Genomic DNA, 23,964 nt, shown 5'->3' with positions numbered 1-23,964 from the left:
TGGTAAAAAGCAAAGGCCACTGACCTGCCTGCGAGGTGAAAGCAACAAGCCTTGTGCTTTGGCCTCATCGTGGGAGATTCCAACAATGTTGAGAGCTTTAGATACCACATAATCTAGGAGAGGCAGATGCGATGCTAGGACACCTGCCCATAGGGTCCCAGTATGTGATCATATGCATGTTTAAAGAGCAGGTTTTGGGTCGCTGATGACTTTGCGTGATTCGAAGGTTGTAATCACATTAATAATCGTTGGGCAATTAATTTCTTACATTTGAAACTCAAAATATGCTAAAATTAACTTTTAAGTCAAAACTTTTGTCAGTGATCGAAAAACAGACCGGAATTTACCGAAGATGCAATGAGGTCACATTATCCGAAAACTTCGTGAACATTTAGAAACAGCGTGTGAGCAATGGCGAGATGCGAATCAGAGAGTGATTTCATCGACGATGAAATTGAGTGTTTTCATTCCTATATTGCCAAGGACGAGTCGGAGGATGATGGGAATTTATACGATGGAGTTTCTGGCCCTGAGCCATATAAATTTGAGCCACTTGCAAGTGCCAGAAAACGGCCTATTTCGTGTACAAGTGGCAGGACTGACTGCAGGACTGACAGGACTGACAGTGGCAGGACTGACAGTTCACACTGACAGACTCCACCAGACAGATTGGTTTGTAGATTTTCATTTTCTTGTTCGATGCATAAAATAATGTAAAGTCTGATTCGTCTGTGACTTGATATAATAATTTTTAACCCTCTCGTCACTCAAGAGTCAGAAATAGAATGAATCAATAATGGACCAAGTATATTATACACCGTCGCCTTGGCGTTGAAGTCTTTCTGACAGCTGAGCTTGACCCCAGCGAAAGTGAACAGTTAGAACAAACCCCAACTTTCAAGAGACTGTTGTGGCATACAAATACCAAAACATGTTTAGCCTCATTGGGAAACATTCTATCAAATTTACAAAAAAAAAAGTGGAAAATTGAACAATTTTTTACAATTGAAATGAAATAGCCCAATTTGCTGATGCTGTTAAAAAAGTAATTTAATCAACAATAAGTTGGTTTGTTGAGAATTTTTTTTTCATGCTTGTGTTTTTCAGAAAGTTTATTTATGTGTTTTTCCATGTACTCTTTAAGAATACATTTCAAGGTTTTTCTCAGTTAAACCCAACAATTGATTCTGTGACAGAGCAGTATCTGGAGAACTTGTCAACCAACAACTCATATTCACAGAGTGGTGATCGGATGTGTTTATGCCTTCGTAATCCTCGGCTGTGAAATGGTCACCACAAATGACAAGTCTATCCAAAGGGTCATCTTTACCGTTTTCTTTGCGGGAAAATTCACCCGTTTTGTTTGTACAAATCTTATCCACTGCCGGCGAATGTTTGATTCCTTCCGGAATCGGTGGGAGCGATTACCCGTTTTCCAGCCATTTTCGCAAAACATGACGACACACTTACGAGGCATGATGTACAAATATCCAAATAACTTTGTTCTACAATAATTCAAAATACAAAAGGATAACATAGACAGTTGCAAGCTCAAACAAAGCGAAAGAACAGCCCGCTGAACTGGACACTTCTTCAATGAGCGAGTGAGCGTCCGCTTTGTTTTGGAGAACGTGACGTCACCATCCATATATGGCACGCTGCTGTTTTTTTCAACAGCCTCGAGAAATAACAACTTCGGAGTTAAATTTCATTAATTTTCCCAATAGTTAGGCAACCACAATAGTTTGCATTGAACTATTTAATGCACATATAATCATATTGATAAATTTTCAGAACATAATTGGTGACCCGCAACCAGCTCTTTAAGATTTAAATACAGCATGTGGCTTTGAAAGGTACCATATATTTTATGTAAACCCATGTAGATGACAGAGAAGCCATCAATTAGGGGCCTGAAATGACCATGACTTGTGTTATGGCCACCATGCTACCATAAATCGAATAAAAAACAATCCTACCCAACTATTTTGGGAAGGATGTGATCATAAATAACTGCGTTCGTTGGCTTTTATACTTTGAATATGTCAGAAATGCAGTATTACACAGATTCAAGTATAAAATGTAAGACTCAATGGAACTTGCACATAAATCACACATACAACAAAGACAAATGCATATTTTGATGTAAAGAACATTATTACATAATGGACGAAAACAAACAGTAGATGGGATTTGAAGCTGGGCTCGGAGCATCATGAGCCATCATTTCAGATGTGAATTATGTGTAACAGGATTACAACCATTTTTATGTTTTAATATGACCTTCCTTAACAATGAACTTCAATGCAGGAGGAGGCCATTGGACCAATCAAAGCCTGCAAAATGGATGGCAAGCATCATTGTTTGTCTGTGCTCTATCCTTTTTCAATGCTGAGTATCAAGGAAGGAAGCAGCATGTTTTTAAAATACTTGTGACTCGCAAATACAACCCGTCGCTTCGCTGACGAGAAATTAACAGGGGGGGAGGAGGGAAGGGAGAAAGAAGGGAGAGTATGGTGAGGGGATGGAGAGGAGGGAGAGAGGAGGGAGGGAGACAAAGGAGGATGGGGGAGTGAGGAAGGATCTGGGTAACCCACCGGCCCAGCAAACCGTACTGGAGCTCTGCCATCTGAGCTCTCTGGGTGACCCACCAGCTGAGCAAGAGAGGGCAGGCCCTTGCTGCTCCTATGGTTGGCAGCGAATGCCCTGGAAGCAGTTGGGGGAAGAAAGGTCAGGTCAGGTATGGGAGCATGTGCCAGAACAGCGCGTCGCTGCGTCCACTTTCCGTCGGTACTCCAGGGGCCTCCGTCTGGCCATCCCCCAGGCAGATGCCAGGCCCATTCCCATCTCCTTGAGATGGTGGTCAACCTGCTGCAACCATGAGGCACGTGGTTGGCCCACTGGCCTCCTCCACTCATGAGACTCCCTCGCTGAGAGAATCTGGTGAGCAGGATCGGCATCAGGAAAACGAGCCACATGTCCATACAGCCGCAACTGACGCTCACGGACTATGCAGGTAACAAATCTCATCCGAGTCTCTCTCAGCAACCGCTCGTTGGACACAAAATCCGACCAGCGATAGCCAAGGATTCTCCGAAGACACCTGGTACCAAAGGAATTAAGTCTCCGTCTCAGATCCTTGGTCAGAGTCCAAGTTTCGCACCCATAGAGCAAGACTGGAAGTACCAAGGACCTGAAGACTCGGACTTTCGTCCTCCCGCACAGGTACCGGCAGCACCACACCCCATGATCCAGTGAATCCATGACTCCCCAGGCCCGACCCAGACGTCTATTGACCTCTGACTCGCAGCCAGCAGAGACATGAATATCACTGCCAAGGTAAGTGAATCTCTCCACGACCTCAACATCCTCACCACAAACAGACACAGACAGGACAGCAGCATCCAAGATGTCACCGAAAGCCTGGATCTTAGTTTTGACCCAATAAACCCGTAATCCCAGCGGCTCCGACTCTTCATTCAGCACCTCGAGGGCCCCCAAAAGGATATCTAAAGTCTCCGCAAAGATGACTGCATCGTCTGCAAAATCAAGGTCCGAGATCTTGACATTCCCAAACGATGCACCGCAACTTGATCTCTCCGACATCCTCCCTAAAATCCAGTCCATACAAGTGCTGAAAAGTGTGGGGGCAAGTACACATCCCTCACGAACTCCAGTAACAACTGGAAATAAGTCAGAGGTGGTACCACCACACTTCACAGCACTCTCAGAACCAGAGTAGAGTTCAGACATCAGATCGATCAGTTTTGGTGGCACCCCACGAAGACCAAGAATCCTCCAGAGGACATCCCGATTCACTGAATCGAACGCTTTACAGAGATCAACATAGGCTGCAAGCAGCCCCTGCCGAAACTCTCGTCTGCGTTCGGTGAGGACACAAAGGGCAAGGATACGGTCAATTGTTGACCTCTTTGGTGTAAAGCCTGACTGCTCTGGACACTGGTGCTCAAGCAGATGGTGGCGAACCCTATCAAGAATTATCCGAGCAAAGACCTTGCCTGGCACTGAGAGCAGCGTCACCCCTCGGTAGTTGTTGCAGTCTTGGCGATCACCCTTCCCTTTCCAGAGAGGGACAACAAGGCCCCTCTTCCAGTCAGTTGGGATGATGCCTGTGTTCCAGGCAGAGCACAAAACTGCATGCAACGACACGAGTGCAGCATTTCCACCAGCCTTGAGAAGTTCGGCATGGATGCCACAAATCCCTGGAGCTTTGCCCCGTTTCAACTGGTTCACCGCAGCCCGTGTTTCCACAAGCGAAGGTGGACCACAGTTGATTCGTGGGTCAGCAACAGGGATTGTAACACCCTTGACGTCCAACTCGACAGCTGGGGGATCAGCCTGGTACAACCGCTCAAAGTAACCGGCCCAGCGGGCCTTCACTTCAGACTCCTCTGTCAAGAGCCTACCACTCTCTGCTCGAACTGCAGTGCTCCGAGGGATGGGCTTGGATGAACGTAATGCGTGAATTCCCCTGTAAGCGGGACGAGAATCACCTGTCCACAGGTGATGCTCTACCCCCTCACAGATTCCACGCACATAGGCCTCCTTGTCCACCCTCAGTGCAAGTACAGTTTTACGCCTCAGCTCCCTGAACAGCTCAGCTCTGCCATTCAGCCTGGCCCTGCGACTCTGGTCAATAGTATCCAGTGTCCCTTGAGAGACAAAATTCTTCTTTGCCCTACGGTGAGTTCCAAGACATCCACCGGCAACATCAAGGACGGTGGTCTTAAAGGCGCTCCACAACTCTTCAGGACCCCCCAAAGCACCCAGACCCCCCAAGTGTCCACTCAGCCTGTTCGCAAACTCCTCAGCTACTCTCTCATCCCTGAGCTTGGCAACATCCAGCCTAGGCTGGGATGGTACCATTCTCCAGGATTTAAGGTGCAGCTTTAGAGTTGCTACAACAAGCCTGTGGTCAGTATTGAGGAACTGAGCACTCCGGTAGACCCTGCAGTTCTGGATCATCCTCCAACGACCGTCAATGAGGACATGGTCAATCTCCTTTGCCACACCGCCAGCGTTGATACCAAGTCCAGCGATGAGCTTGTGGGCGCTGAAACCATGAACCAGCCACCTTAAGTCCATGACTTCTTGCAAAGTCAAGGAACTTAGTGCTATTCTGGTTCATAGTTCCTGACCCATGGGGACCAACACACACCTCATAACCATCCCTATCAGTTCGAGTCGATGCATTGAAATACCCAAGACTAGAAGTGTATCTCGTCTGGGGCACTGATCAACCACAGACTCGAGCGTGGCGTAGAATGCATCCTTCACGGTGAGATCACTCGCCTCAGTCGAAGCATAAACAGAGACCACGGAAATGACACCTAAGGAGTGACGAATCCTTAATCTCATAATACGCTCGTTGACCGGTGTTACCTCAATTATCATTGGGGTCAGCTTATTGGACACAGCTACAGCAACTCCTTGGGTATGGTAACCATCAGAGCGACCAGACCAATAGTAGGTGTAACCACCCACCATTATCTCGCCGCAATCCGGTCTCCGAACCTCAGAGAGAGCTGCAATCCCGATGTCCAAACGCTTGAGCTCAGATGACAACAGAGACAGGTGATCATCCTCTCTTAGGGATAGGACATTCCAGGCACCCACCCGAAGGGACCGCCTCAGGTTAACCCAAGGAGACCGCCGTCTGGTGGACGACACCTCAGCACCACTCCGACACACTCCCCCGCAATCTGACCCAGGGATGTTACCCCGTGGTTTCCCTCCTATCAAAGATTGGGGGTCCCGAAGGCTTTGCCCCAATCCCGTCATCCGGTGAGCTGCCCTGCGAAGGGAAGCTGCACAGGAGGTACTCCCACGGAGTGGGTTTTCAGATTTTTTTGCGTTTTTGCGTTTTGCGGAATGAAGGGTTTTACGGTGGCCGGAGTGCAAATCCTGCCACCAACCTCCTAATAAGAAGTAACCCAATTGCAGGAGAATGTCTGCAGACACAGTTGGGCACTAGATATGGATGGCCGTTGGCTCACAAGGAGCTCCTCCGCCCTTTGATAGGTTTTGTTTTTAATCCTGCTGGGTGTCCATATCCAAACACCCCCCTCACCAGAAAACCTGGTGGGGGAGACGGTTTAGTCGCCGACAACCCGACCATGGAACAGGTTAGTGCAGGTTTACATGGTACCTGTGGCAGGTCACAGATCGAACCTGACCTGACAAAAAAGAAGAAAGTGGCACTTATATATGTGGAAGAATTGCATTGCTCAGCTGGTGAGTCACCCAGATATCTCAGTTGGCAGAGCACTAGTATGGTTTGCCAGGCCAGAGGGCCTGGATTCAATTCCTATTTTTTCCACATATATTTATGATAGTTCTATCCTGGTCATTTCTCATTGCACTTATTAACGTATATCATTGAAATATTATTTCGGTTTTGAGGATCGGATATTGTCTGGACTGTGTCAAAATCTGTTATGAAATCTGATAATTTAAAGAAATAATGAGTCTTACAACTAAACTGATGTACCTATTTACTTTAAGCAAGCCAGGTAATGTGCACTATTCCATACATACACACGAAAATGTGAAATTTCCAAAGTATTAAACTTATATTTTTCTACTGTTTGGAGAATTATATTGAGTAAACAAATTTATTTTTAGGAATGTAACAAAATTAACCAGCTTCATTAAGCTATATGATTGAATGAATTCACAGCTCGACCTCATGCCTTCTCCCTTTGAGGGACTGCCTTTCCATAGCATCTGCCAGATCTATGTCTATATTTTTGTATGTTTCACGATGTGATCTACAGTGAATCAAAGCAAATATGGTAATAAAAAAAAACGGACGTTAAAAAAGATAGTCACAACTTTTGCACGGACCTCAAACTGATGCACCACGTGACACGTGCACAGACGAGTAGGAAAAATGGCGCATTTTCTGCAATATTTATTTCATGGGCGATTGAACTCTGCGATGTCTCCAGGGTTGTTCTGCATTAAGCTGCAACTGTTTTGTGGATGAAGTCATTTTATTTCAATAATTCAATTAATTTTATGAACAGTTGCATGTGCGGTGAAGACGGGCTTAAAAGTTAAATGGATCCTTTATGGTATGCAGTGACAGCCTGGCCAACCGTTCCTTGTCAACCATTAAATTAGATTGCTTGCATGAGTACATAGGCCACTTGCCCAGCACCCATTTTTGACAGTGGTGCCATGCCACATTGTTCTAAGCGAATCGTTCACTCTTTGTGGATGCTTTTGCTGCACCACATCATTCAGAGCGAGTGATTTGTGCTCTGTCACCCTGAGTGAGTTTTTATGAAATAACACCCGATTTCCAAGCCGTTTGCCATATTAACATGTTTTCTATATTACCGAGCCCAATTTTTTTCCACCTGTCACACGCAGCTGTTTATAAAGAACGAGACGACCTGTGAACCCGTTGGGTTCCTGTTGTGACAGCGGTTGATGAAAAAAATAATTTCAAGAAAAAAAAAATAGCTCCAGCAAACGATACCGCTGAGGTTGTTTGCATTGATCAAATTCTCCCGAAGAGTACTTGACTGAATCGGGAATTGATTTTTTAAATAATTTTTTCGTTGCCTGATTTGAATGAAACTTGATACTGCACACCACAAGTGAATGGTGAGTAAGGTGGGCCAAAATCTTTTGCGCTATCATGTACCGTTTTGGCTGTATTTCGGGAACATACACACATACATATATATATGCATACATACATACATACATACATACCTACATACATATATACATATGTACAAGATGAGAGTTTTAGTAATATATAGATAATATTTGTGAACATATCCCTGAAATGTCCATATTTATTCAATGTTGTTGTATTTCGGTGAAAGCTACTCAAGGTTTCCGGGTTGTATACACAAAGTCCTCTAGTTGGTAATCACACTGACTCTAAATTGCCGATTCCAAAAAAATTGCCGATATCGGCCAAGTGTGCGTGCGTGCGTGCGTGCGTGCGTGCGCGCGCACGTGTGTGTGTTGTTCATCAAGCATAACATATTCTTTCTGCTAACTTCCTTAACCCCATTTCTCTCCCTCTCTCTCTGTCTGTCTCTGAACATATGCGGATGGTGGTTACATCTGGATGGTGTATGTTTCCAGGCATGTCTGGGCAGCGTTTGACTCCAGACGTATCCTGTCGGTGTTTATGTCCAGACCGTAGTCTGTCTCCGGACTTGTCTGAACAGGAGTTTGTCTCTGGCCAGCTTGGCTCCAGACACTTCCGGGCAGGATTTATGTCTGGACAGAAGTTTGTCTCTGGACGGGAGTTTGTCTCCTGGCCATGTTTGTAGTATGACTGGTAGAAAATGGATTTCAGACATTATTTTGTTTCCATCTTCACTGTTATTCTATGCAGAATCATTTTGATGAGACTGTGAATCGTAATTCACGCTCCACCGCATGTCTGCCTTCCCTTCCTCTCACCTCACACTGTCTTCCCTTTCCCCACCCCTCCTCACTCACCCTCCCTCCTCTCTCCTTTCATCTCTAACTCTTCACTCTCCCCACTCTCTCGCCCCAACCTATCTCTTCCTCTATCCCCCTCTTTTTCTCCCTCCCCCCTTTAGTATTACCTTCAGCGAAGCGACGGGTGGTATTTGCTCGTATGGAATATTTAGAGAGTTTGCTATGAATGTCCTTTGTCAGCATAATATGCCAAGTCACTAACTGTTAAGACTGCTAAGGTATAGATATGAGATGATAATAACATCAATATGATACAATGATTATTGTAATTCCACAGCAATCCATGTCTAAATACATATACGATGATATGATGATAGGCTATATGCAATTGCACAGCAATCCATACTTACAGTCATATGTGATGCGATGATTTCTGAAATTACACAGGAATTCATATCCACCATCAAATATGATGACACAATGATATATGCATTTTCACAGCAATCCATATCTACAATTTTATTTGTGGGTGCAATGATTTCTGTCATAACACGGCAATCAATATCGACACTCATTTTTGATGCCTTGGTTTCTTGCCTGCACCCATGGGAAACCCAGGGCATAGACAAGTATGACATTTGGATGTCTTTTGTTCGATGCTGCATGTAATATTTTCCAAAATAGGCATTGGTAATTCAACAGATCCAGAAATGATGTAATGTAATATTTGAAAAAAAGATGTGAATACATGTCCATGCACATGTTTATTTATAAATCAGAGATTTCTGAAATGTGAACTGGAGTTGCCCTCCCGTGGTTGCTTGGAATGGTGTCACTGCAGGACCTCTGGGTAAACAACATGATGGGTAAAGATTCCATTGTGGCCATCAATGTTTTTCCCTGTGAGCCATTAATGATGACGTTTAACTTGATGTCCTCAAATCATTTAGCACATCACAAAGCAACATATAATTGACCATTGCTGAAGACGAGAATGATGGGTTGGAGTTGTTTTTAAACTTTGTAGTATGAACATGAATAACCTCCATGATTATTTTCTTTCCTATGTGTGGGTTGTAATCAAAACGTATTGTTCTTTCATGAGAGAAGACATGTTGTTAAGTCTTCAAATGTACATACTGTAAACTCAAAAGTCCTCTTGTGTGTATGAAAATTACACACAAAAATCCTCCCCTTTTTAATCGCCGTCAGAAAAAAAATCCCCGTTGGAAAGCATCCGTAAATGAAAATATAAATAAATAAAAATAAATAAATGGAAAAAAATACATGCAGGTGAGAGACCTGAAACAATGAGGAAGCTTGGTAATTTTGTGTGCCGCCGGACATCGAAGCCGATGCACTGGGGAAAAAATCACAGAACCCTCAAAAGCATCCATAAATTAAAATATAAAAAATGAAAATAAATAAAAAGATGCTTGGTCCGACAAAACTTCAAGATAGACATAAACAGAGACATTTTTAAGGACATAACCATAAAACAGACTTAAAAGAAAGCCACAAATCTTTTCGTTATGCTCTCATCAGGTGAAATTCATGCAAAGTGAATGAGGTAAGGAAGAAGAACAGTCTCATCATCACCAATCAACAAAGTCAATTCTGATTGGATGTTCTCCACTGATGCATCATCACCTCCCAGCAATCAAGGTGGGAGGACCCTGTTCAGTGTTCAGCTCTCCAATTTGAGGTTGTAGATTCTGAGGCCCAGCCCCTAAGGCTTGGCAGAATCCTCTTCATCAACATCTGTGATCGTGAGATGAGTTTGTCTTCCTCTTTTTCTTTGCACAAATAAGCAAGGTGAGTGGACAAACTAACTGTGGACAAAATTCTGACTGACAGAATCAAACAGCACATCCCTTTGTCCATCAGCAAAAACACTATTGGTACGCAAATACAGCCGTTACGAGCTTGATGGAAAGTCCGAGCATCAATCCCAATGTGTGCGTATCTGCTGTTGGGCAGCATTTGATTGAGAATGCAAACTGTGCTGAACAGTACAATATGGATGGATTCATGATATTGAGGAGAGGACAAAATATGACACCTCTCCGAATACTGTAAGCGACATTTATCTATTCCATGGGCCCTATGTTATGTCGGCAAAAAGACTTTGTCCACTCGCTTTGCTTATTTGTGCAAAGAAGAAGAGGAACACGGAAGCATCTCATGATCACAGATATTGATGGAGAGAATTCTGCAACAACCTTAGGGGCTCCGCCTCAGAATCTGCAACCTCCAATTGGAGAGCTGAACACTGAACAAGCTCGTCCCACCTAGACCGTTGGGAGGTGATGACGCATCAATGGAGAACGTCCAGTTGGAATTGACTTTGTTGATTGGTGTCCATTACACTGTTCTTCTTCCTTACCTCATTCACTTTGTGCAAATTTAACCTGATGAGAGCACAACAAAAAGCTTTGTGGTTTTCTTTTTAGTCTGTTTTATAGTAATGTCCTTCGAAATGTCTCTGTTTATGTCTCTACTGAAAATAAATAAATGAAAAAAAAACAAACGCAGGTGAGCAACCTGAGACAATGGGCATGCATGGTTTGTTATTGCTTACAATGTATAAGCATACCCCGCTATTACAAATATATATATATATATATATATATATATATATATATATATATATATATATATATATATATATATATTTATATATATATATATATATATATATATATATATATATATATATATATATATATATATATATATATATATATATATATATATTGTTGTGGTTGAGGAAATTCGCAAACCACCATTCAGGTCCCGTAGGTGAGATATGTCTGTAAGTATATGTGTAGTTAGCCCCAAACCCGTTGTTTAGAGGGAATAAATGTCATTCATTCGGGCTGCGACCCTTTAAGATAGCCGTTTTTCTGTTCTATCTTTATTTTGAACCAACCACGTCTCAACCGCCGTCACACAACAACCACCAACCGCAACGCCGCTTCACAACAACAACAACGCCAACAACCACGACCTTTACCGTCACGGCTCGCTCTCGCAAACATCGCATCACAGCCATTCCAAGCGTCGCCATGGCCATCATCGCCACAATAAACCCTCCACCACCTTCACCTCTCCTCCTTCTGCCGCCATTCCCGCGCCGCTTGTGAACGCCGAGCGTCAGGCTGTCCTGGCCTCGTGCGGGGCGCGCGCCGAGCAGCAGGCGCAAAAAGCGGCCTTTCCGAGGGGAAGTCGGATCAGGAATGATTCACGCCCACTTCCGATCCCTCCAATCATTAAGCGCGGGGCGATTTGGCCCCGCCTCCAGGCGCGTCGGAGTAGAATCGATATATGCAAATTCGTGGATCAGGAATGATTCACGCCCACTTTTCCTCCGTCCAATGGGCGAGCGTGGCTCCACCCCGAGCCCATCCTGATCCGAAAATCTGCATATGGGTTCTCCGGTCGCACTATAAAGCGCCGAGCGCGGGGCGAATTGAGTCAGTGGAGATTTTCTGTTTCGGGCTCGGGCGAGTTGTGGCGGCGGCGAAGTGTGGCAGCAGCAGTCAATACGGGTCTGGAGGAGAGTCGGTCTGTCGGGGTTCGGGGTCTGTCGGGGAGCTGCAGAGAGGAGAAGCCGGGAACGCGGTCGAGGGCGCAGTGGAGTCGCTCATCGCGGGACCCAAGCAAGCCAGCTATCCTCTTTCCGCAGAGCATCAACAACCCCCCTGTTTCCCCCCGCGCTGAGATAGTGCGAAAAGGGGGCCCCGTTCCCACCCCATTCCAAGCAGTGCCAACGAAACCCGCAGAGGAGCGCGGAGTCAGGGCACCGCCGCCATTTTGCGGCTCATCACAAGACGGGTAGGCTCCACGCGGTTTCGGCCCCAGGCTCGTCTGCCCCCTAGTTGTAGAGGGTGGCCCCTTTTTCTTTTGATTTTGAGTATATGTGTTGTCGGCGCCGTCTGTAAAGCAAAACTGTGTAAGTGTTGCCGTGTGCTCACGTAGTCGGTAGTAGATCTGCATTGTGTTTCTTTTGTTGCAATTGCTTTTGGTGCCTAATTGTGTTTCTTTTACATTTGCTTTTGGTGCATAATTGTTGTAATTGTATATGTGTGCTTTCCGTTTGCCACGGAATAAATGTGAATTATGTTGAACTGTTTTTCCCGTTTCGCTTCCTCTTTTCTTTAATTGAATCTCCATCTTACTTCACGTAAAGGGTTGGTCGTGGGCTAAATACGCCCAATAATTAATCGGAACCGTCGAGGTTGACGATAACACCGCTCGGTTATCCCGATAGTACGGAACGGGTCGCTTAAAGTGGCCCGTGTCCGAAGTCGACCTGCGGCGAGGTGCGATCGCCCGGTCTACCCTCCGTGTGGGTACTTAGGTAGGTCGAATTTGGCAAGCAACCCTATCCCACGCGGGGGGGGGGGGGCAATTGGCACGATCGTGGTGAGGCCGAAAGGCCCACCCGTGACGAGTTCCCGGCGTTAGTCCAAGAGGGTCACGACGGAATTGTCCGTCCGGTGGGCGACGTGCCGCAATTTGAGTTACGTGGCCGCTCGCACTCCGGCGGGCGCGAATTCGCAACAATATATATATATATATATATATATATATATATATATATATATATATATATATATATATATATATATATATATATATATATATGTATATATATACAGGGTGTTTCAAAAAGATGGATACAACTTTGACCTCCTGCCATGACTTAGTTTTTTTTTACCCTATACCATTTTCCTTTTTAGAGTTTGGTAGTGTTATAGTTGTATTTGTTCCCTAGAATTTCTAGCTCTGTAGCTCAACTATGCTATTGACAGTGAAGCAGAAGACAAAAGTGCTGGCTCTGTGGAATGAGACTAAAACATATGCAGTCACCCACCGGAGGCTATGCCAGGAATACGACCTCAGGACGCGTGATGGACCCACAAATTGTGCCATTTAACGTATTGTGAAACATTATGACCACAACAATACAGTGCACAACCAGAGGAAAGGCAACAGTGGCAAGCCAGCATCAGTAACCAAGAGCCAAGCCAACATCAACGCCATGCAAGATTCTGCAGTGGAGAGTCCCAAGACATCCCATCGCAGGCACTCCCGGGAGTTAGGCATCAAACCAACATCAGTCTGGCATATCCTCACGAAGGAACTGAAGCTTTTCCCATACATCATCTCTGTTAGGCATAAACTGAGTCATGATGACATGAGAAGGATACTTGATATGTGCAATTGGCTCAGTGATAGGATGGAGCAGTACCCAAACTGAATCAACCTGATCTGGTTCAGTGATGAAGCCCATTTCCACTTGAACAGTACCATCAACAACCACGTCAACATTTTCTGGCAGGTGTCTACATATGATTTAGTCTCATACCACCGAGCCAACCACTTTTGTCTTCTGCTTCACTGTCAATGGCATAGTTGACCGATGGAGCTCGAAATCCCAGGGAACAAATACCACGATAACGCCACCAAACCCTGAAAATGAAAACGATATAGGTCAAAAAAGCAAGAAATGGCAGGAAGTCAAAGTTGTATCTATTTTTTTGAAACACCCTGTATATAATACTGTTGCCATGAACAAGAGACAAACATATATATATATATATATATATATATATATATATATATATATATATATATATATATATATATATATATATATATATATATATATATATATATATGTATATATATATACCTGGGTTTGTTTTTGTTGCAATACTTTTGGCATGAAGCAATTCCTTTCACAAAGAAATGACAGTATTTCATCTTGCTCTGACACGCAGGGAAGTCCTACACGATGATCGGTCATGACGATTCGATGCAGAGCCTGGGTGTCATGCCATGTGCCATTGCTTGGCTCTTCCGGTTAATCGATGAACGGCGTGAGCGGACAGGTGCACGCTTCTCAGTGCGCGTCTCAGCTGTGGAGCTGTGGGGTGGTGATGAAAACCTCGAGGACCTTTTGGCCAGTGTCGTGACAGGTGGTCCACATGATAGCAAAGCTCCTGGAATTTATTTGCAAGAAGACCCCATCTTTGGGACTCAGGTAGGATTGTGTTATTTTATCGAAGTTATCACACAACCTCCCACACAAGAAAGAGATAATTTTGGACCACATATCTATGGAATGTTGAACCAGTAACAAGTGAAAGAGACACTGAAAATAATGTAAGCTGCCTTTCTCAAATTGCTTTCTGTGAAAGGCTTCCTTAACTTCCAGCTTCACCCTTTGTGAATAATGAGCAAAAAAATGCAATTCGGAACTTCAATCATTGAGGCACGCAATTTTGTCGAACCCAAATCTTTACATGAAACTTCATGCCTTCTGAATCATAGCACAAGTTCCCGCAGAATGTAATTGTTGTGACAGGTGTTCAAGTCAGAGAGCTTGTTTTTTTTTAACGCACAGCGATGCTAACCATGCTTTGTGTTGTGGGTCTGATTGACATTCCTTTCTTCAGGCGACATCCATTTGACATGCAACAACACAGAATCGCATCTTGTGGTTTCAAACTTGGTTTGAAGCATCTTAGGAAACCATAGTTACGTAGTTGTTGGATGGAGTAGACTTTCATTCATGGGCTTGTTGAAATGCTGTCTCGCTGACTATACAGGAATATCTAAAAATGCATTTTTAATTCAATGGCAGACAGATTTAACAAGTTAGTTTTAATTATTGTGCCATGTTAAACTTGTTACCAGACACCATATGAGAGGCTAAATACATTTCAATTTACCCTTTTCTAAATGTCCCTATTTCTGGTTCACTTTGCTAATGAATTAACCCAATCAAGAAGCGAATGCTACAGTAGCTTAATTCTTCAACCTTTGGAGAATATCCTACCATATGTCTTGTTTGATGTTGAACTAGTTTAAGAAAACCATGTCAAAGAAACACCAGAATACTTACTGTGTACACTTCACTTTAACAGCACCGTCTTCGGGTACATTACTGCATCAATGTGCCTTCCATACTCATAAGTATTCCAAAATGAACTTGTCAAGAAACTCTGTCTCTTTCTTCAAAAATATCATCCCCATCATCCTCCTTGTCTTCACGTAGCTTCAAAACCAGAGTGAGCTGCGAGCGCCCACACCCGAGATAGCAGCCCATTATTTGGATGTGGCTTTGGCGAGTCGCCAAGAGAACCGACTGTCTGAAAAAGGCGAGGAACGGAGGGGAACGCACATGCTCTTCACACTGTATGTGTACCAGTACCGCATGGACAAGGCCAGCAAAGCTAACAGTGAGTGGCCATCATAATCCCCATGGGTTTTCTATCATAAAGCCTTTTAATACATTATATTTATAGTTCTAGGCTCAGTTATTACTTTTACATAGAGTAGCGAAGGGACCCAGTGAAAATGACAATTAGTAAATCGTGAATGTGATTATTTGTTGATGCACGCCAGATTTCTGATGTCGACTTGTTACTGATCTTGTTGTGCCGCATAGCTCGGATGTAAGTTTCGGTTTAGTAATGTTGTCAAGTGATCAATGTTGATGTGGATAAGGCCTTTAGAAGATGAAATTGCTGATGTATGATTGGTGTGTTGACTTTGAAGCCGAGACGGTTTTCACTGTTAGCGGGCTACAGAAGCGCTGCCCGGAGAATGGTATTTTTTTGGCAAAGGTGCGATATTGTGTACTGCCACAGTAAGTAATGCTGTGAGAAGCTGTCATGTGTGTTACAGCGACATACAGTTTATGGTAAATCACAGGGTTTTTTGTGGTGAAAGCCATATCTTTGAACTGCTTGTACTTGTGTCTCATTTATTGTCATGACAAATCCTGGGAGATTTGTGAATCGGCGACGACATAGCTGAAATGGTATAGTCATACTTTTTGGAAACAACTGAGAAATGATGTGACGATGCAACAAATGAGTCGTGAAAATAAATTAACCAAAAAGACACTCGCCAAATGAATGCACATTGTGTGGTTGAAAGTGATGAATTTAATTGGTTTCTTCATCAAAAAAATTGTCGGTCAACGCTCAGGCATTTAGAGAATTTGTTTGCACGTGTAAAATGGTTGGTGTCGTAACAAGATGGCATGGAGCAAGATCACTCAATTTTATGTTTTTTTAAAAGAAGAAGAAGATAGAAATTTTGGTGCTCGATCTTAAGCCAAGTTATAAATACATATACATGTTCTAATCCTGTTGCCAAATTTTGTTTCTATTCTACTTTTTGTTGGGTTTTATGGAATGGGGTTGGGGATCATTCAATATTACCTTTCACATAGCTATAAAGGCTTTGGCACTATCAAACGATAAAAATAAAACCAAATCCAAATCTTCAAAAACTTTTTGTTTGCCTGAAACACTTCCCAGCACTCATTGATGAACCTCTGAAAGTTTGACGAAGATCGGTTGACTCATTTCTGATAAAATGGCATCAGACAGACAGACAAACATCTCTCTTATAGTGTAGATAACACAAGGACAAACATCCATAAATAGGTTATTCAACAAAAGTATGTGATTTTGTATAACTGTGGCACAGTGTATGGCAGTGAACGAAAGGCTTGAGACAAGATGAGAGAAGATGGTAGACCGAATCCATCCTTGGCTCACTGCGATGACATTGCGCCCTGCAGTTCTATGCTAATGATCGAAGAGCTTTATAATTCACTGTGCACGAGAGTGCAATGTAGGATGTGGGAGTCACTGCACATTGGGAAGAGAACAGATTCAGTTGTGTTATTGAACGGCTTGAACTGTTGAGCATAAGAGATAAGAGAGGGTTTTTGATCGAGGAACAGAGGTCGCTCATTCAAGGAAACTGAGCACAGTATCGGTGTTGAAAACACACATTTGTAAGATACCAGCCCCACAATAATAACAGCGAAGGATAAGATGCAATGAAGATTGAGACATTCCGTGTGTGTGTACGAAGAAAAGAGAAGTTGTAAACGATAAGAAACTCCGTGGGGGAGGAGGCCAAAACACAAATTGCATATATGCAAGAAGAATGTGGGAGGCATGAGTTTAGAAAAAGAAAGTTGAGAATGCTAGGAAAAGAATGCAAGAAGGTAAAATTATAAGGGTGATGGATTGGGGAGGAGAGGAAAGAAAAAGGGTAAGAAGATGGTGATGAGATTGCGGCAAGGGAATGGTGCATAGAGGAAAAGAGATTAGGGGTCAAACGTTTCACTACTGTCGTGTTCATATTATGTAGATGGCCCCGAAAGATGTTTCAAACAGGCATACAACATCAAAAGTAAATGTTAGCAATCAGCACCTGTAATTTTACTTTTTCGAGGAAAATGATAGGTAATCTCGAAATGGCTTACAGAGACAGTGAGAGTGCATGGGGATGAAGTTGAAAAGGTAAAGGCTATCATGTTTGGCTAATGGCATCTATAAATTAGAGAGTCAGGGTGAAGATACACACAGAAGATTAAGCAAGTTGGAAAATACCAAAGAAGTGCAAGTAAATTATTGAAACCGAGTTTCTCCATGATGCAAAAAATATAACATATCTTGAACTGAAAGGTACGAGTTGAAATGTCACGTATTATTCCCTCCCGAGGAGCAAGGTGACCAACTATTCTGGAATGATGGAAGCTGAGTAACCACTTTAGCAGCTCTGAGGGAGCAAAAACGGACCCAAGAGAGCTAAAATATTATGATATTGCGGTCAATGGTTTCAGCGTGTCATTGTGCCATTCATGTGGACGCGATGATTCATGAGTGCGTTTTTGGTGTAATGAAGTAGGGCCACAGATAATTAATGCACCACACATTGGGAACATTAAAATGGGGGAACCCCTCATTGTTCCCAGCATGCCATCCAGGTTTCAAATGGTAGCATGGAGCTAATGATACGAGGAATATTTAATAAACTCCAAACACCAGGCTAAGTACCCCGAACACATTCGCCCTCATGTCAGGGAATATTGATGGTGTCTCCTTTATCTGGGGTTTTCTTGAAGAGCCTCACGGAATCTCTTCTACTTCCCTCATTTACACAATCCTGGCCCTACGCAGTGTCTGGTGGCCGCAGCCGATTGCACCTCATCGACCTCAGCAGCTGTGAGCGTCCACAACCTGGCAAGGCACCAGCGGGATCTGCTCTTTCTCTCGCCTCTTTGGGGAACGTCATCCTCGCACTTGTCAACGGTGCGAAGCACATCCCCTACAGGTATCCCTCACTGGATAGTTTAACATCTTTAACAAAAGGCCAGTTCCAATAAAAATGATATGCAACGGTCACACCGAAATATGGGTTTGTTTGGTTGATCAGTTCATCTACTGAATGTTAATGCCTCAGCTTGAATTACTGCAACATTATTTTACTTCATTAAACTTTGCATTGCTCCACTTTTGCCTTTCTTTCGTTTGTGTATTTCTTCTTTCCATATCCCATTCGTATTTTGCCGTTCTTTTTATGCTAATCCAATTCAATGCACAATTCCCTTGACAGTGGAGTAAATGCCGCTGTCGAAGCAGCGTCTTGGCATGAAATCCACTCAATGGTTTGCTTTCGCCATTGCCATCCCATAATGGTTAATAATTGAACCCAAACTCACCAGATTATGATTCAGTTCAGCCCAGTCAGCCAACTCAGACCCCTTTCTCTTTTATACAATCAATCAAGATGTCATTACGGTCGTGTTCCTGAAACAACCACAAATATATTTAATAATAATGATAAAGATAGTCATATATATATATATATATATATATATATATATATATATATATATATATATATATATATATATATATATATATATATATATTTACAGTTATAATCTTAAAGTAACATTAAATAGCATATTTCATGACGTACAATACAGGTGATGAGCATCATTGTGATGTTAATTCGTCTTGTTGGAATCATGAATTAACTCTTCAATTGAATATTATTGAACATTCGCAGAAGTCTCGGTGTTGATTTTGGTGAAGGAGTTATGCTTTCATCTGTAGACTGGAATGTTATTTCCAGCAATGCTGCATCGATGTTATTCGCTGACAGGCCAAAAATCGACAGCTTTTTAATAAATTCCAACATGGCTATACTCGGTGGGACATCGGTGGGTTTGCAGGATTTGCTTTGAACCGGCACTATTTAACTGTTATCCACATTAGCCTTTGTGCAACCACACACAGGGTTCCTCAGTTTCACTTCTAATCTCAACTGCAAAGTATCCTGCAGCTCAGCCCACATGCAGAGTAAAACTCACAAAGGCAGGTGCAGGGGGATGGGGGTAACGGAGGTCAGACAAGGGGTAGTCTCACACTAGCTTATGAATTATTTGTGTCTCTGGGCTAATGCACCACCTGTGGTCCTAGGGAGAGCAAGCTCACGATGCTGCTACGCGAGTCCCTTGGGAATATCAACTGCAGGACCACCATGATCATCCATGTGTCACCATCAGCTAGCCACTACACCGAAACACTCGGCACCATACAACTTGCTGCCCGTATCCACCGAATGCGCAAGAAGAAACCAAAGGTAGGCTGAATAAAGCTCGACTTTGTTCATCGCTCTGTATTTGACATCTGTTAAATTAAGCTACCAAGGTTAAGGTTAATGTGACATCTCCTGTCTAATTAAACATTCACTTAATGTCCCTTCACACCAATTTTCTTACCTCTTCCATTTCAAGACTAATTGTTGAATGTGTAGCTCCAGTAAGGGGTATAGGCACGTGGAGCAGTTCTCCTTCCCCCAACTTCCATCCCCCAACCACAGCCATTTCCCTAGAATATTTGCAAGTTAGTGCATGCTTTCGGTAAAATGATTTAATGTTCCCTGTTGGTTCTTGTTCACATATATAAAAAACTGACGTTTTATTTTCTCCCCTTTGCAAATCCCTAACACCTCAAATACTCACCTCCACCTGAGGTCATAAACCTGGTCCTCTGTGATTCATGTCCCATAAAAATTCCTCTCCCACCACGGAGGACTTTGTTTCATTAACAAAATAATAACAGAGATATTCCGTTAAAAGTGAACCAAAACATCGACCCAATGTTCATGTTCTTGCTTATCATCTCTGCTGCTATAATAACATACTCGTATATAACACAAATACTAATTATTAATTGTGAGCCTTTTATATTGTTGTGGTAGTTGTTACCTCTGCCACCGAAGATGGACAGAGGTTATGTTTTCACCCCTGTCTGTCTGTCTGTCTGTGAACAGGATATCTCAAAAGTGGATTCGGAATTCGGACGGAATTTGGCGGAGAGGTTAGGTGTGTGAAAAGGAAGAATTGATTCAGTTTTGGTGAAGATTTGATTCCGCATCCAGATCCAAGATACTTTAAAGTGATTCTTCCACCGAAATATAACACGATATCTCAAAAAGTTGTCGATGAGTTGTAACAGAACTCGGAGATAAGTTGGTTCTGTGACAAGAACAAGCCGATTCGATCAGTGGGTTACAAAATGTAAATTGTTCATCCAAGTGGAGGGATGCGCTCCACCGAGTGCTGTTATAGTTCTAGTTGTTATCCGCATGCTTTTTGAAAAAAAATGGGAGGATATTGTAATTGGCTCTGTCTGTCTGCCTGCCTGTCTGTCCGGCATGCTTATCTATTTATTACTAAAACTCTCATTATGCATGTATGTATGTATGTTCCCGAAATACAGACAAAACAGTATACGATAGCACAAAAGTTTTAGGGCCACCTTACTCACCATTCACCTGCGGTGTGCAGTATCAAGTTTCGTTCAAATCGGGCAACGAAAAAATTATTTTAAAAAATCAATTCCCGATTCAGTCAAGGACTCTTCAGGAGTATTTGATCAATGCAAACAACCTCAGCGGTATAATTTGCTGGAGCTATCTTTTTTTTTTCTTGAAATGATTTAATAAAAAATCTCAAACATTTAGTATAGACAAAGAACAATTTATTTTTATGCAAAAAATAAACATCGCTATTTTGATCTCATACTTCCACGTTCGTTAATAAATAAAATTGTGTTTGGAAGATTAGCACAATAATTTCTTCGACTTTCTTTTCTCCGTTTTTTTTTTCACATTGAAATTTCACATTTCACATTTCACATTTCACATCTCCGTTTTAATTTCTTCGACTTTCTTTTCTCCGTTTTTCACAAGTTTCATTCAAATCGGGCAACGAAAAAAACCTTATTAAAAATATATATTCCTGATTCAGTTAAGTACTCTTCGGGAGTATTTGATCAATGCAAATAACCTCAGTGGTATAGTTCGCTGGAACTATCTTTTTTTTTTCTTTTTTTTTGAAATGATTTTTTTTAACAACCGCTGTCACAACGGGAACCCAACAGGTTCACGGGGCATCTAGTCTCCTCTAAAAAGGTCATGCAGAAATTCACCAAACTTGATAGTTATGATGAGCACATGGCAAGAAGATACGAGAGCAGTATAATTTTTGTCACCAGCCCTGTAGCGTGGTCAAAAGGTCAAGTACCAAAAAATGCAATTACAGGCATATTTTGAAGCATTTTTACATGAAAATTTGTAGATGCAATGTGGGTCATTCCAGGTGGAACTTTTTGCCATCTTTCAACTTTGCTTTAGGTGGGAAGCGTGGAGATTTACGATTGTGCCCCATTGACTTCGCACTAGTTGTTTTTACAGTGATATTGGGCTCAAGCGGATGCTTGTACATATATATGCTTGCCACCATTAAAAAAAAACTGAACACATGGAATTTAATTTTTGGACTGTTCCAACATTCATTCCAAGAGCTTTTGTGGTACGAGGGATGTGCGGAACATCTATTTGCAAGTTTCCACTTAATGCCATTGCCTCCTGCAATAATAGTTAAGCACCTGCAATGCATGCACCATTAGTTATTTTAGAGGTGACACGAGACATTCTGAGCAAATTTGAAGCAGTCTTTCTGAGAGATCAGCATGTGGATCATCCAAAAAACACACTAATTGCATTCTTTAACAATCCATCACAATGCCACCTCTGTCAGAAAATGAGAGGAATCAATTCATTGGACACCTTCAAGCAGGATCTTCCATTAGCCATGCTGCAAGAATCTTGAACTTGAGGAGGAACTGTTTATGACCGAAGAAGTCAATATCAAGCCACGAGATCAACAAGAGATATGACAAGAAAGGAAATGTCCCATTATAACGTCGACTTTCACTCAGAACTGATACATTCGCATAACCCAATTACGCAATTGATTTCAAATTTCCCAGAGAACTATATACACTCCTTGGATCTCACAAGATAAGTGTCAACACAATTTTGAGGTGGCTTCATGATGCAGGGATCTGTGAGCATCGTCCTGTGCAACGTCCCCCAGGCACATTCGTCATCCATTCCTTTCCTGTAGTAATTGTCTGTGGAATACTATAACAGGACCTGTTACCAACTATAATATATAAGAGTAGTACTCTCATATACTATAGTTCTAACTATAGAATCTTTGCCTTGGGCACCAAGATTTTCATTCCGACACACCCAAGCACACGGTGGTCAAATCAGCATGTCTGATTGGCATGGAGGCAATGGGCAAGTGTTGTGCTTGGTGATGAATCCAGATTTCTCCTTGAAAGGCATGATGGCCTTGCACGGGTTAACAGAAGACCCAAAGGAGTGATATGCCCAGTCTGTGTCGAGGAAGACACAAATGTTGGATGTGGAAGTGTCATGATGTGAGGTGGTATTAATGAAACCTTCTGCACTAACTCGATCCATATCAATGGCAATTTGAAGGTAGATTGATACATTAATGAGATGTTACAGGAACATGTGTTGCCAACCCTTCAACAACATTATCCGGGAATCATCTTTATGCATGATAATGCTCTTGCTCACGGGGCCATTAAAACAACGAATGTTCTTGTCATTGCACAACGTTAATGTAATGAAACCTTGAACATCTTCCCAGATTTAAATTCAATTGAACATCTCTGGAATATTATTGATCATCACATTAGAACCTTTCCAAGACAGTCAGTAACCCTCGATGAGCTGGAGATGATTTGGGCATGGAATACCATTCCCCAGGATCAGATTTGAGCGCTCATATGTCAAAGCGACGACGGTGCAATACCAGAGGTGGACATACCCAGTGAGAATTGAGATCGTTACTTCCATGTTGGATCTCTATGTGAAAACATTCTCCACAATGCAGCATTCTGTGATGAGGTCACAATGAAGTGGACACAATGAAGTGGTGTGGAGCATTTGGGGTTGGGGATGGGTTATGCTTGATATCTCACAAGAGGGAAGGTCAGGGTGCAGTTGTTCTTAGTCAAGAGGACTGGGAGTGGGAGAAAAGGTGAAGTTATCTCTCCCAAAAGTGGATGGAAAGCCCTCAATGTCAGACATGAGATCAGGGTCGTCTCTCCAGACATATCCAATGCTTTCAATACAGTCTGGCATCCCACCATGCTCTCCAAACCTTGCTTATGGGATCCAAGGACAACTCTACACTTGAGTTCCTGACTTCCTCTACTCTCATAGCCAAGTGCAGCTCTCAACGGAATCCTTTCATTTCCTTTCCATGTCAAGGCTGGAGTGCCCCAAGGCACTGTTCTCGGCCCCATCTTA

The 23,964-nt window shown here is 42.8% G+C and overlaps 1 protein-coding gene across 1 annotated transcript in view; it reads left to right on the top strand.

Moving 5' to 3' along the window:
- KIF26B (kinesin family member 26B) overlaps nucleotides 1–23,964 on the top strand; it is a 227,864-nt gene that overhangs the window by 130,236 nt on the left and 73,664 nt on the right. The window contains exons 8-11 of the mRNA XM_085857469.1: nucleotides 14,226–14,488; nucleotides 15,506–15,689; nucleotides 18,438–18,591; nucleotides 19,746–19,908. Coding sequence (XP_085713595.1) covers nucleotides 14,226–14,488; nucleotides 15,506–15,689; nucleotides 18,438–18,591; nucleotides 19,746–19,908 — 764 coding nt within the window. The remainder of the gene's footprint in view (nucleotides 1–14,225; nucleotides 14,489–15,505; nucleotides 15,690–18,437; nucleotides 18,592–19,745; nucleotides 19,909–23,964) is intronic.

This window comes from Eptatretus burgeri, chromosome 15, assembly GCF_056783735.1.
Source record: "Eptatretus burgeri isolate ZD-2024b chromosome 15, Ebu_testis_v1, whole genome shotgun sequence".
NCBI classification, from domain to species: Eukaryota; Metazoa; Chordata; class Myxini; order Myxiniformes; family Myxinidae; genus Eptatretus; species Eptatretus burgeri.
Note: the sequence above shows the minus strand (reverse complement) of the source record. Positions and strands in the feature narration are given on the sequence as shown.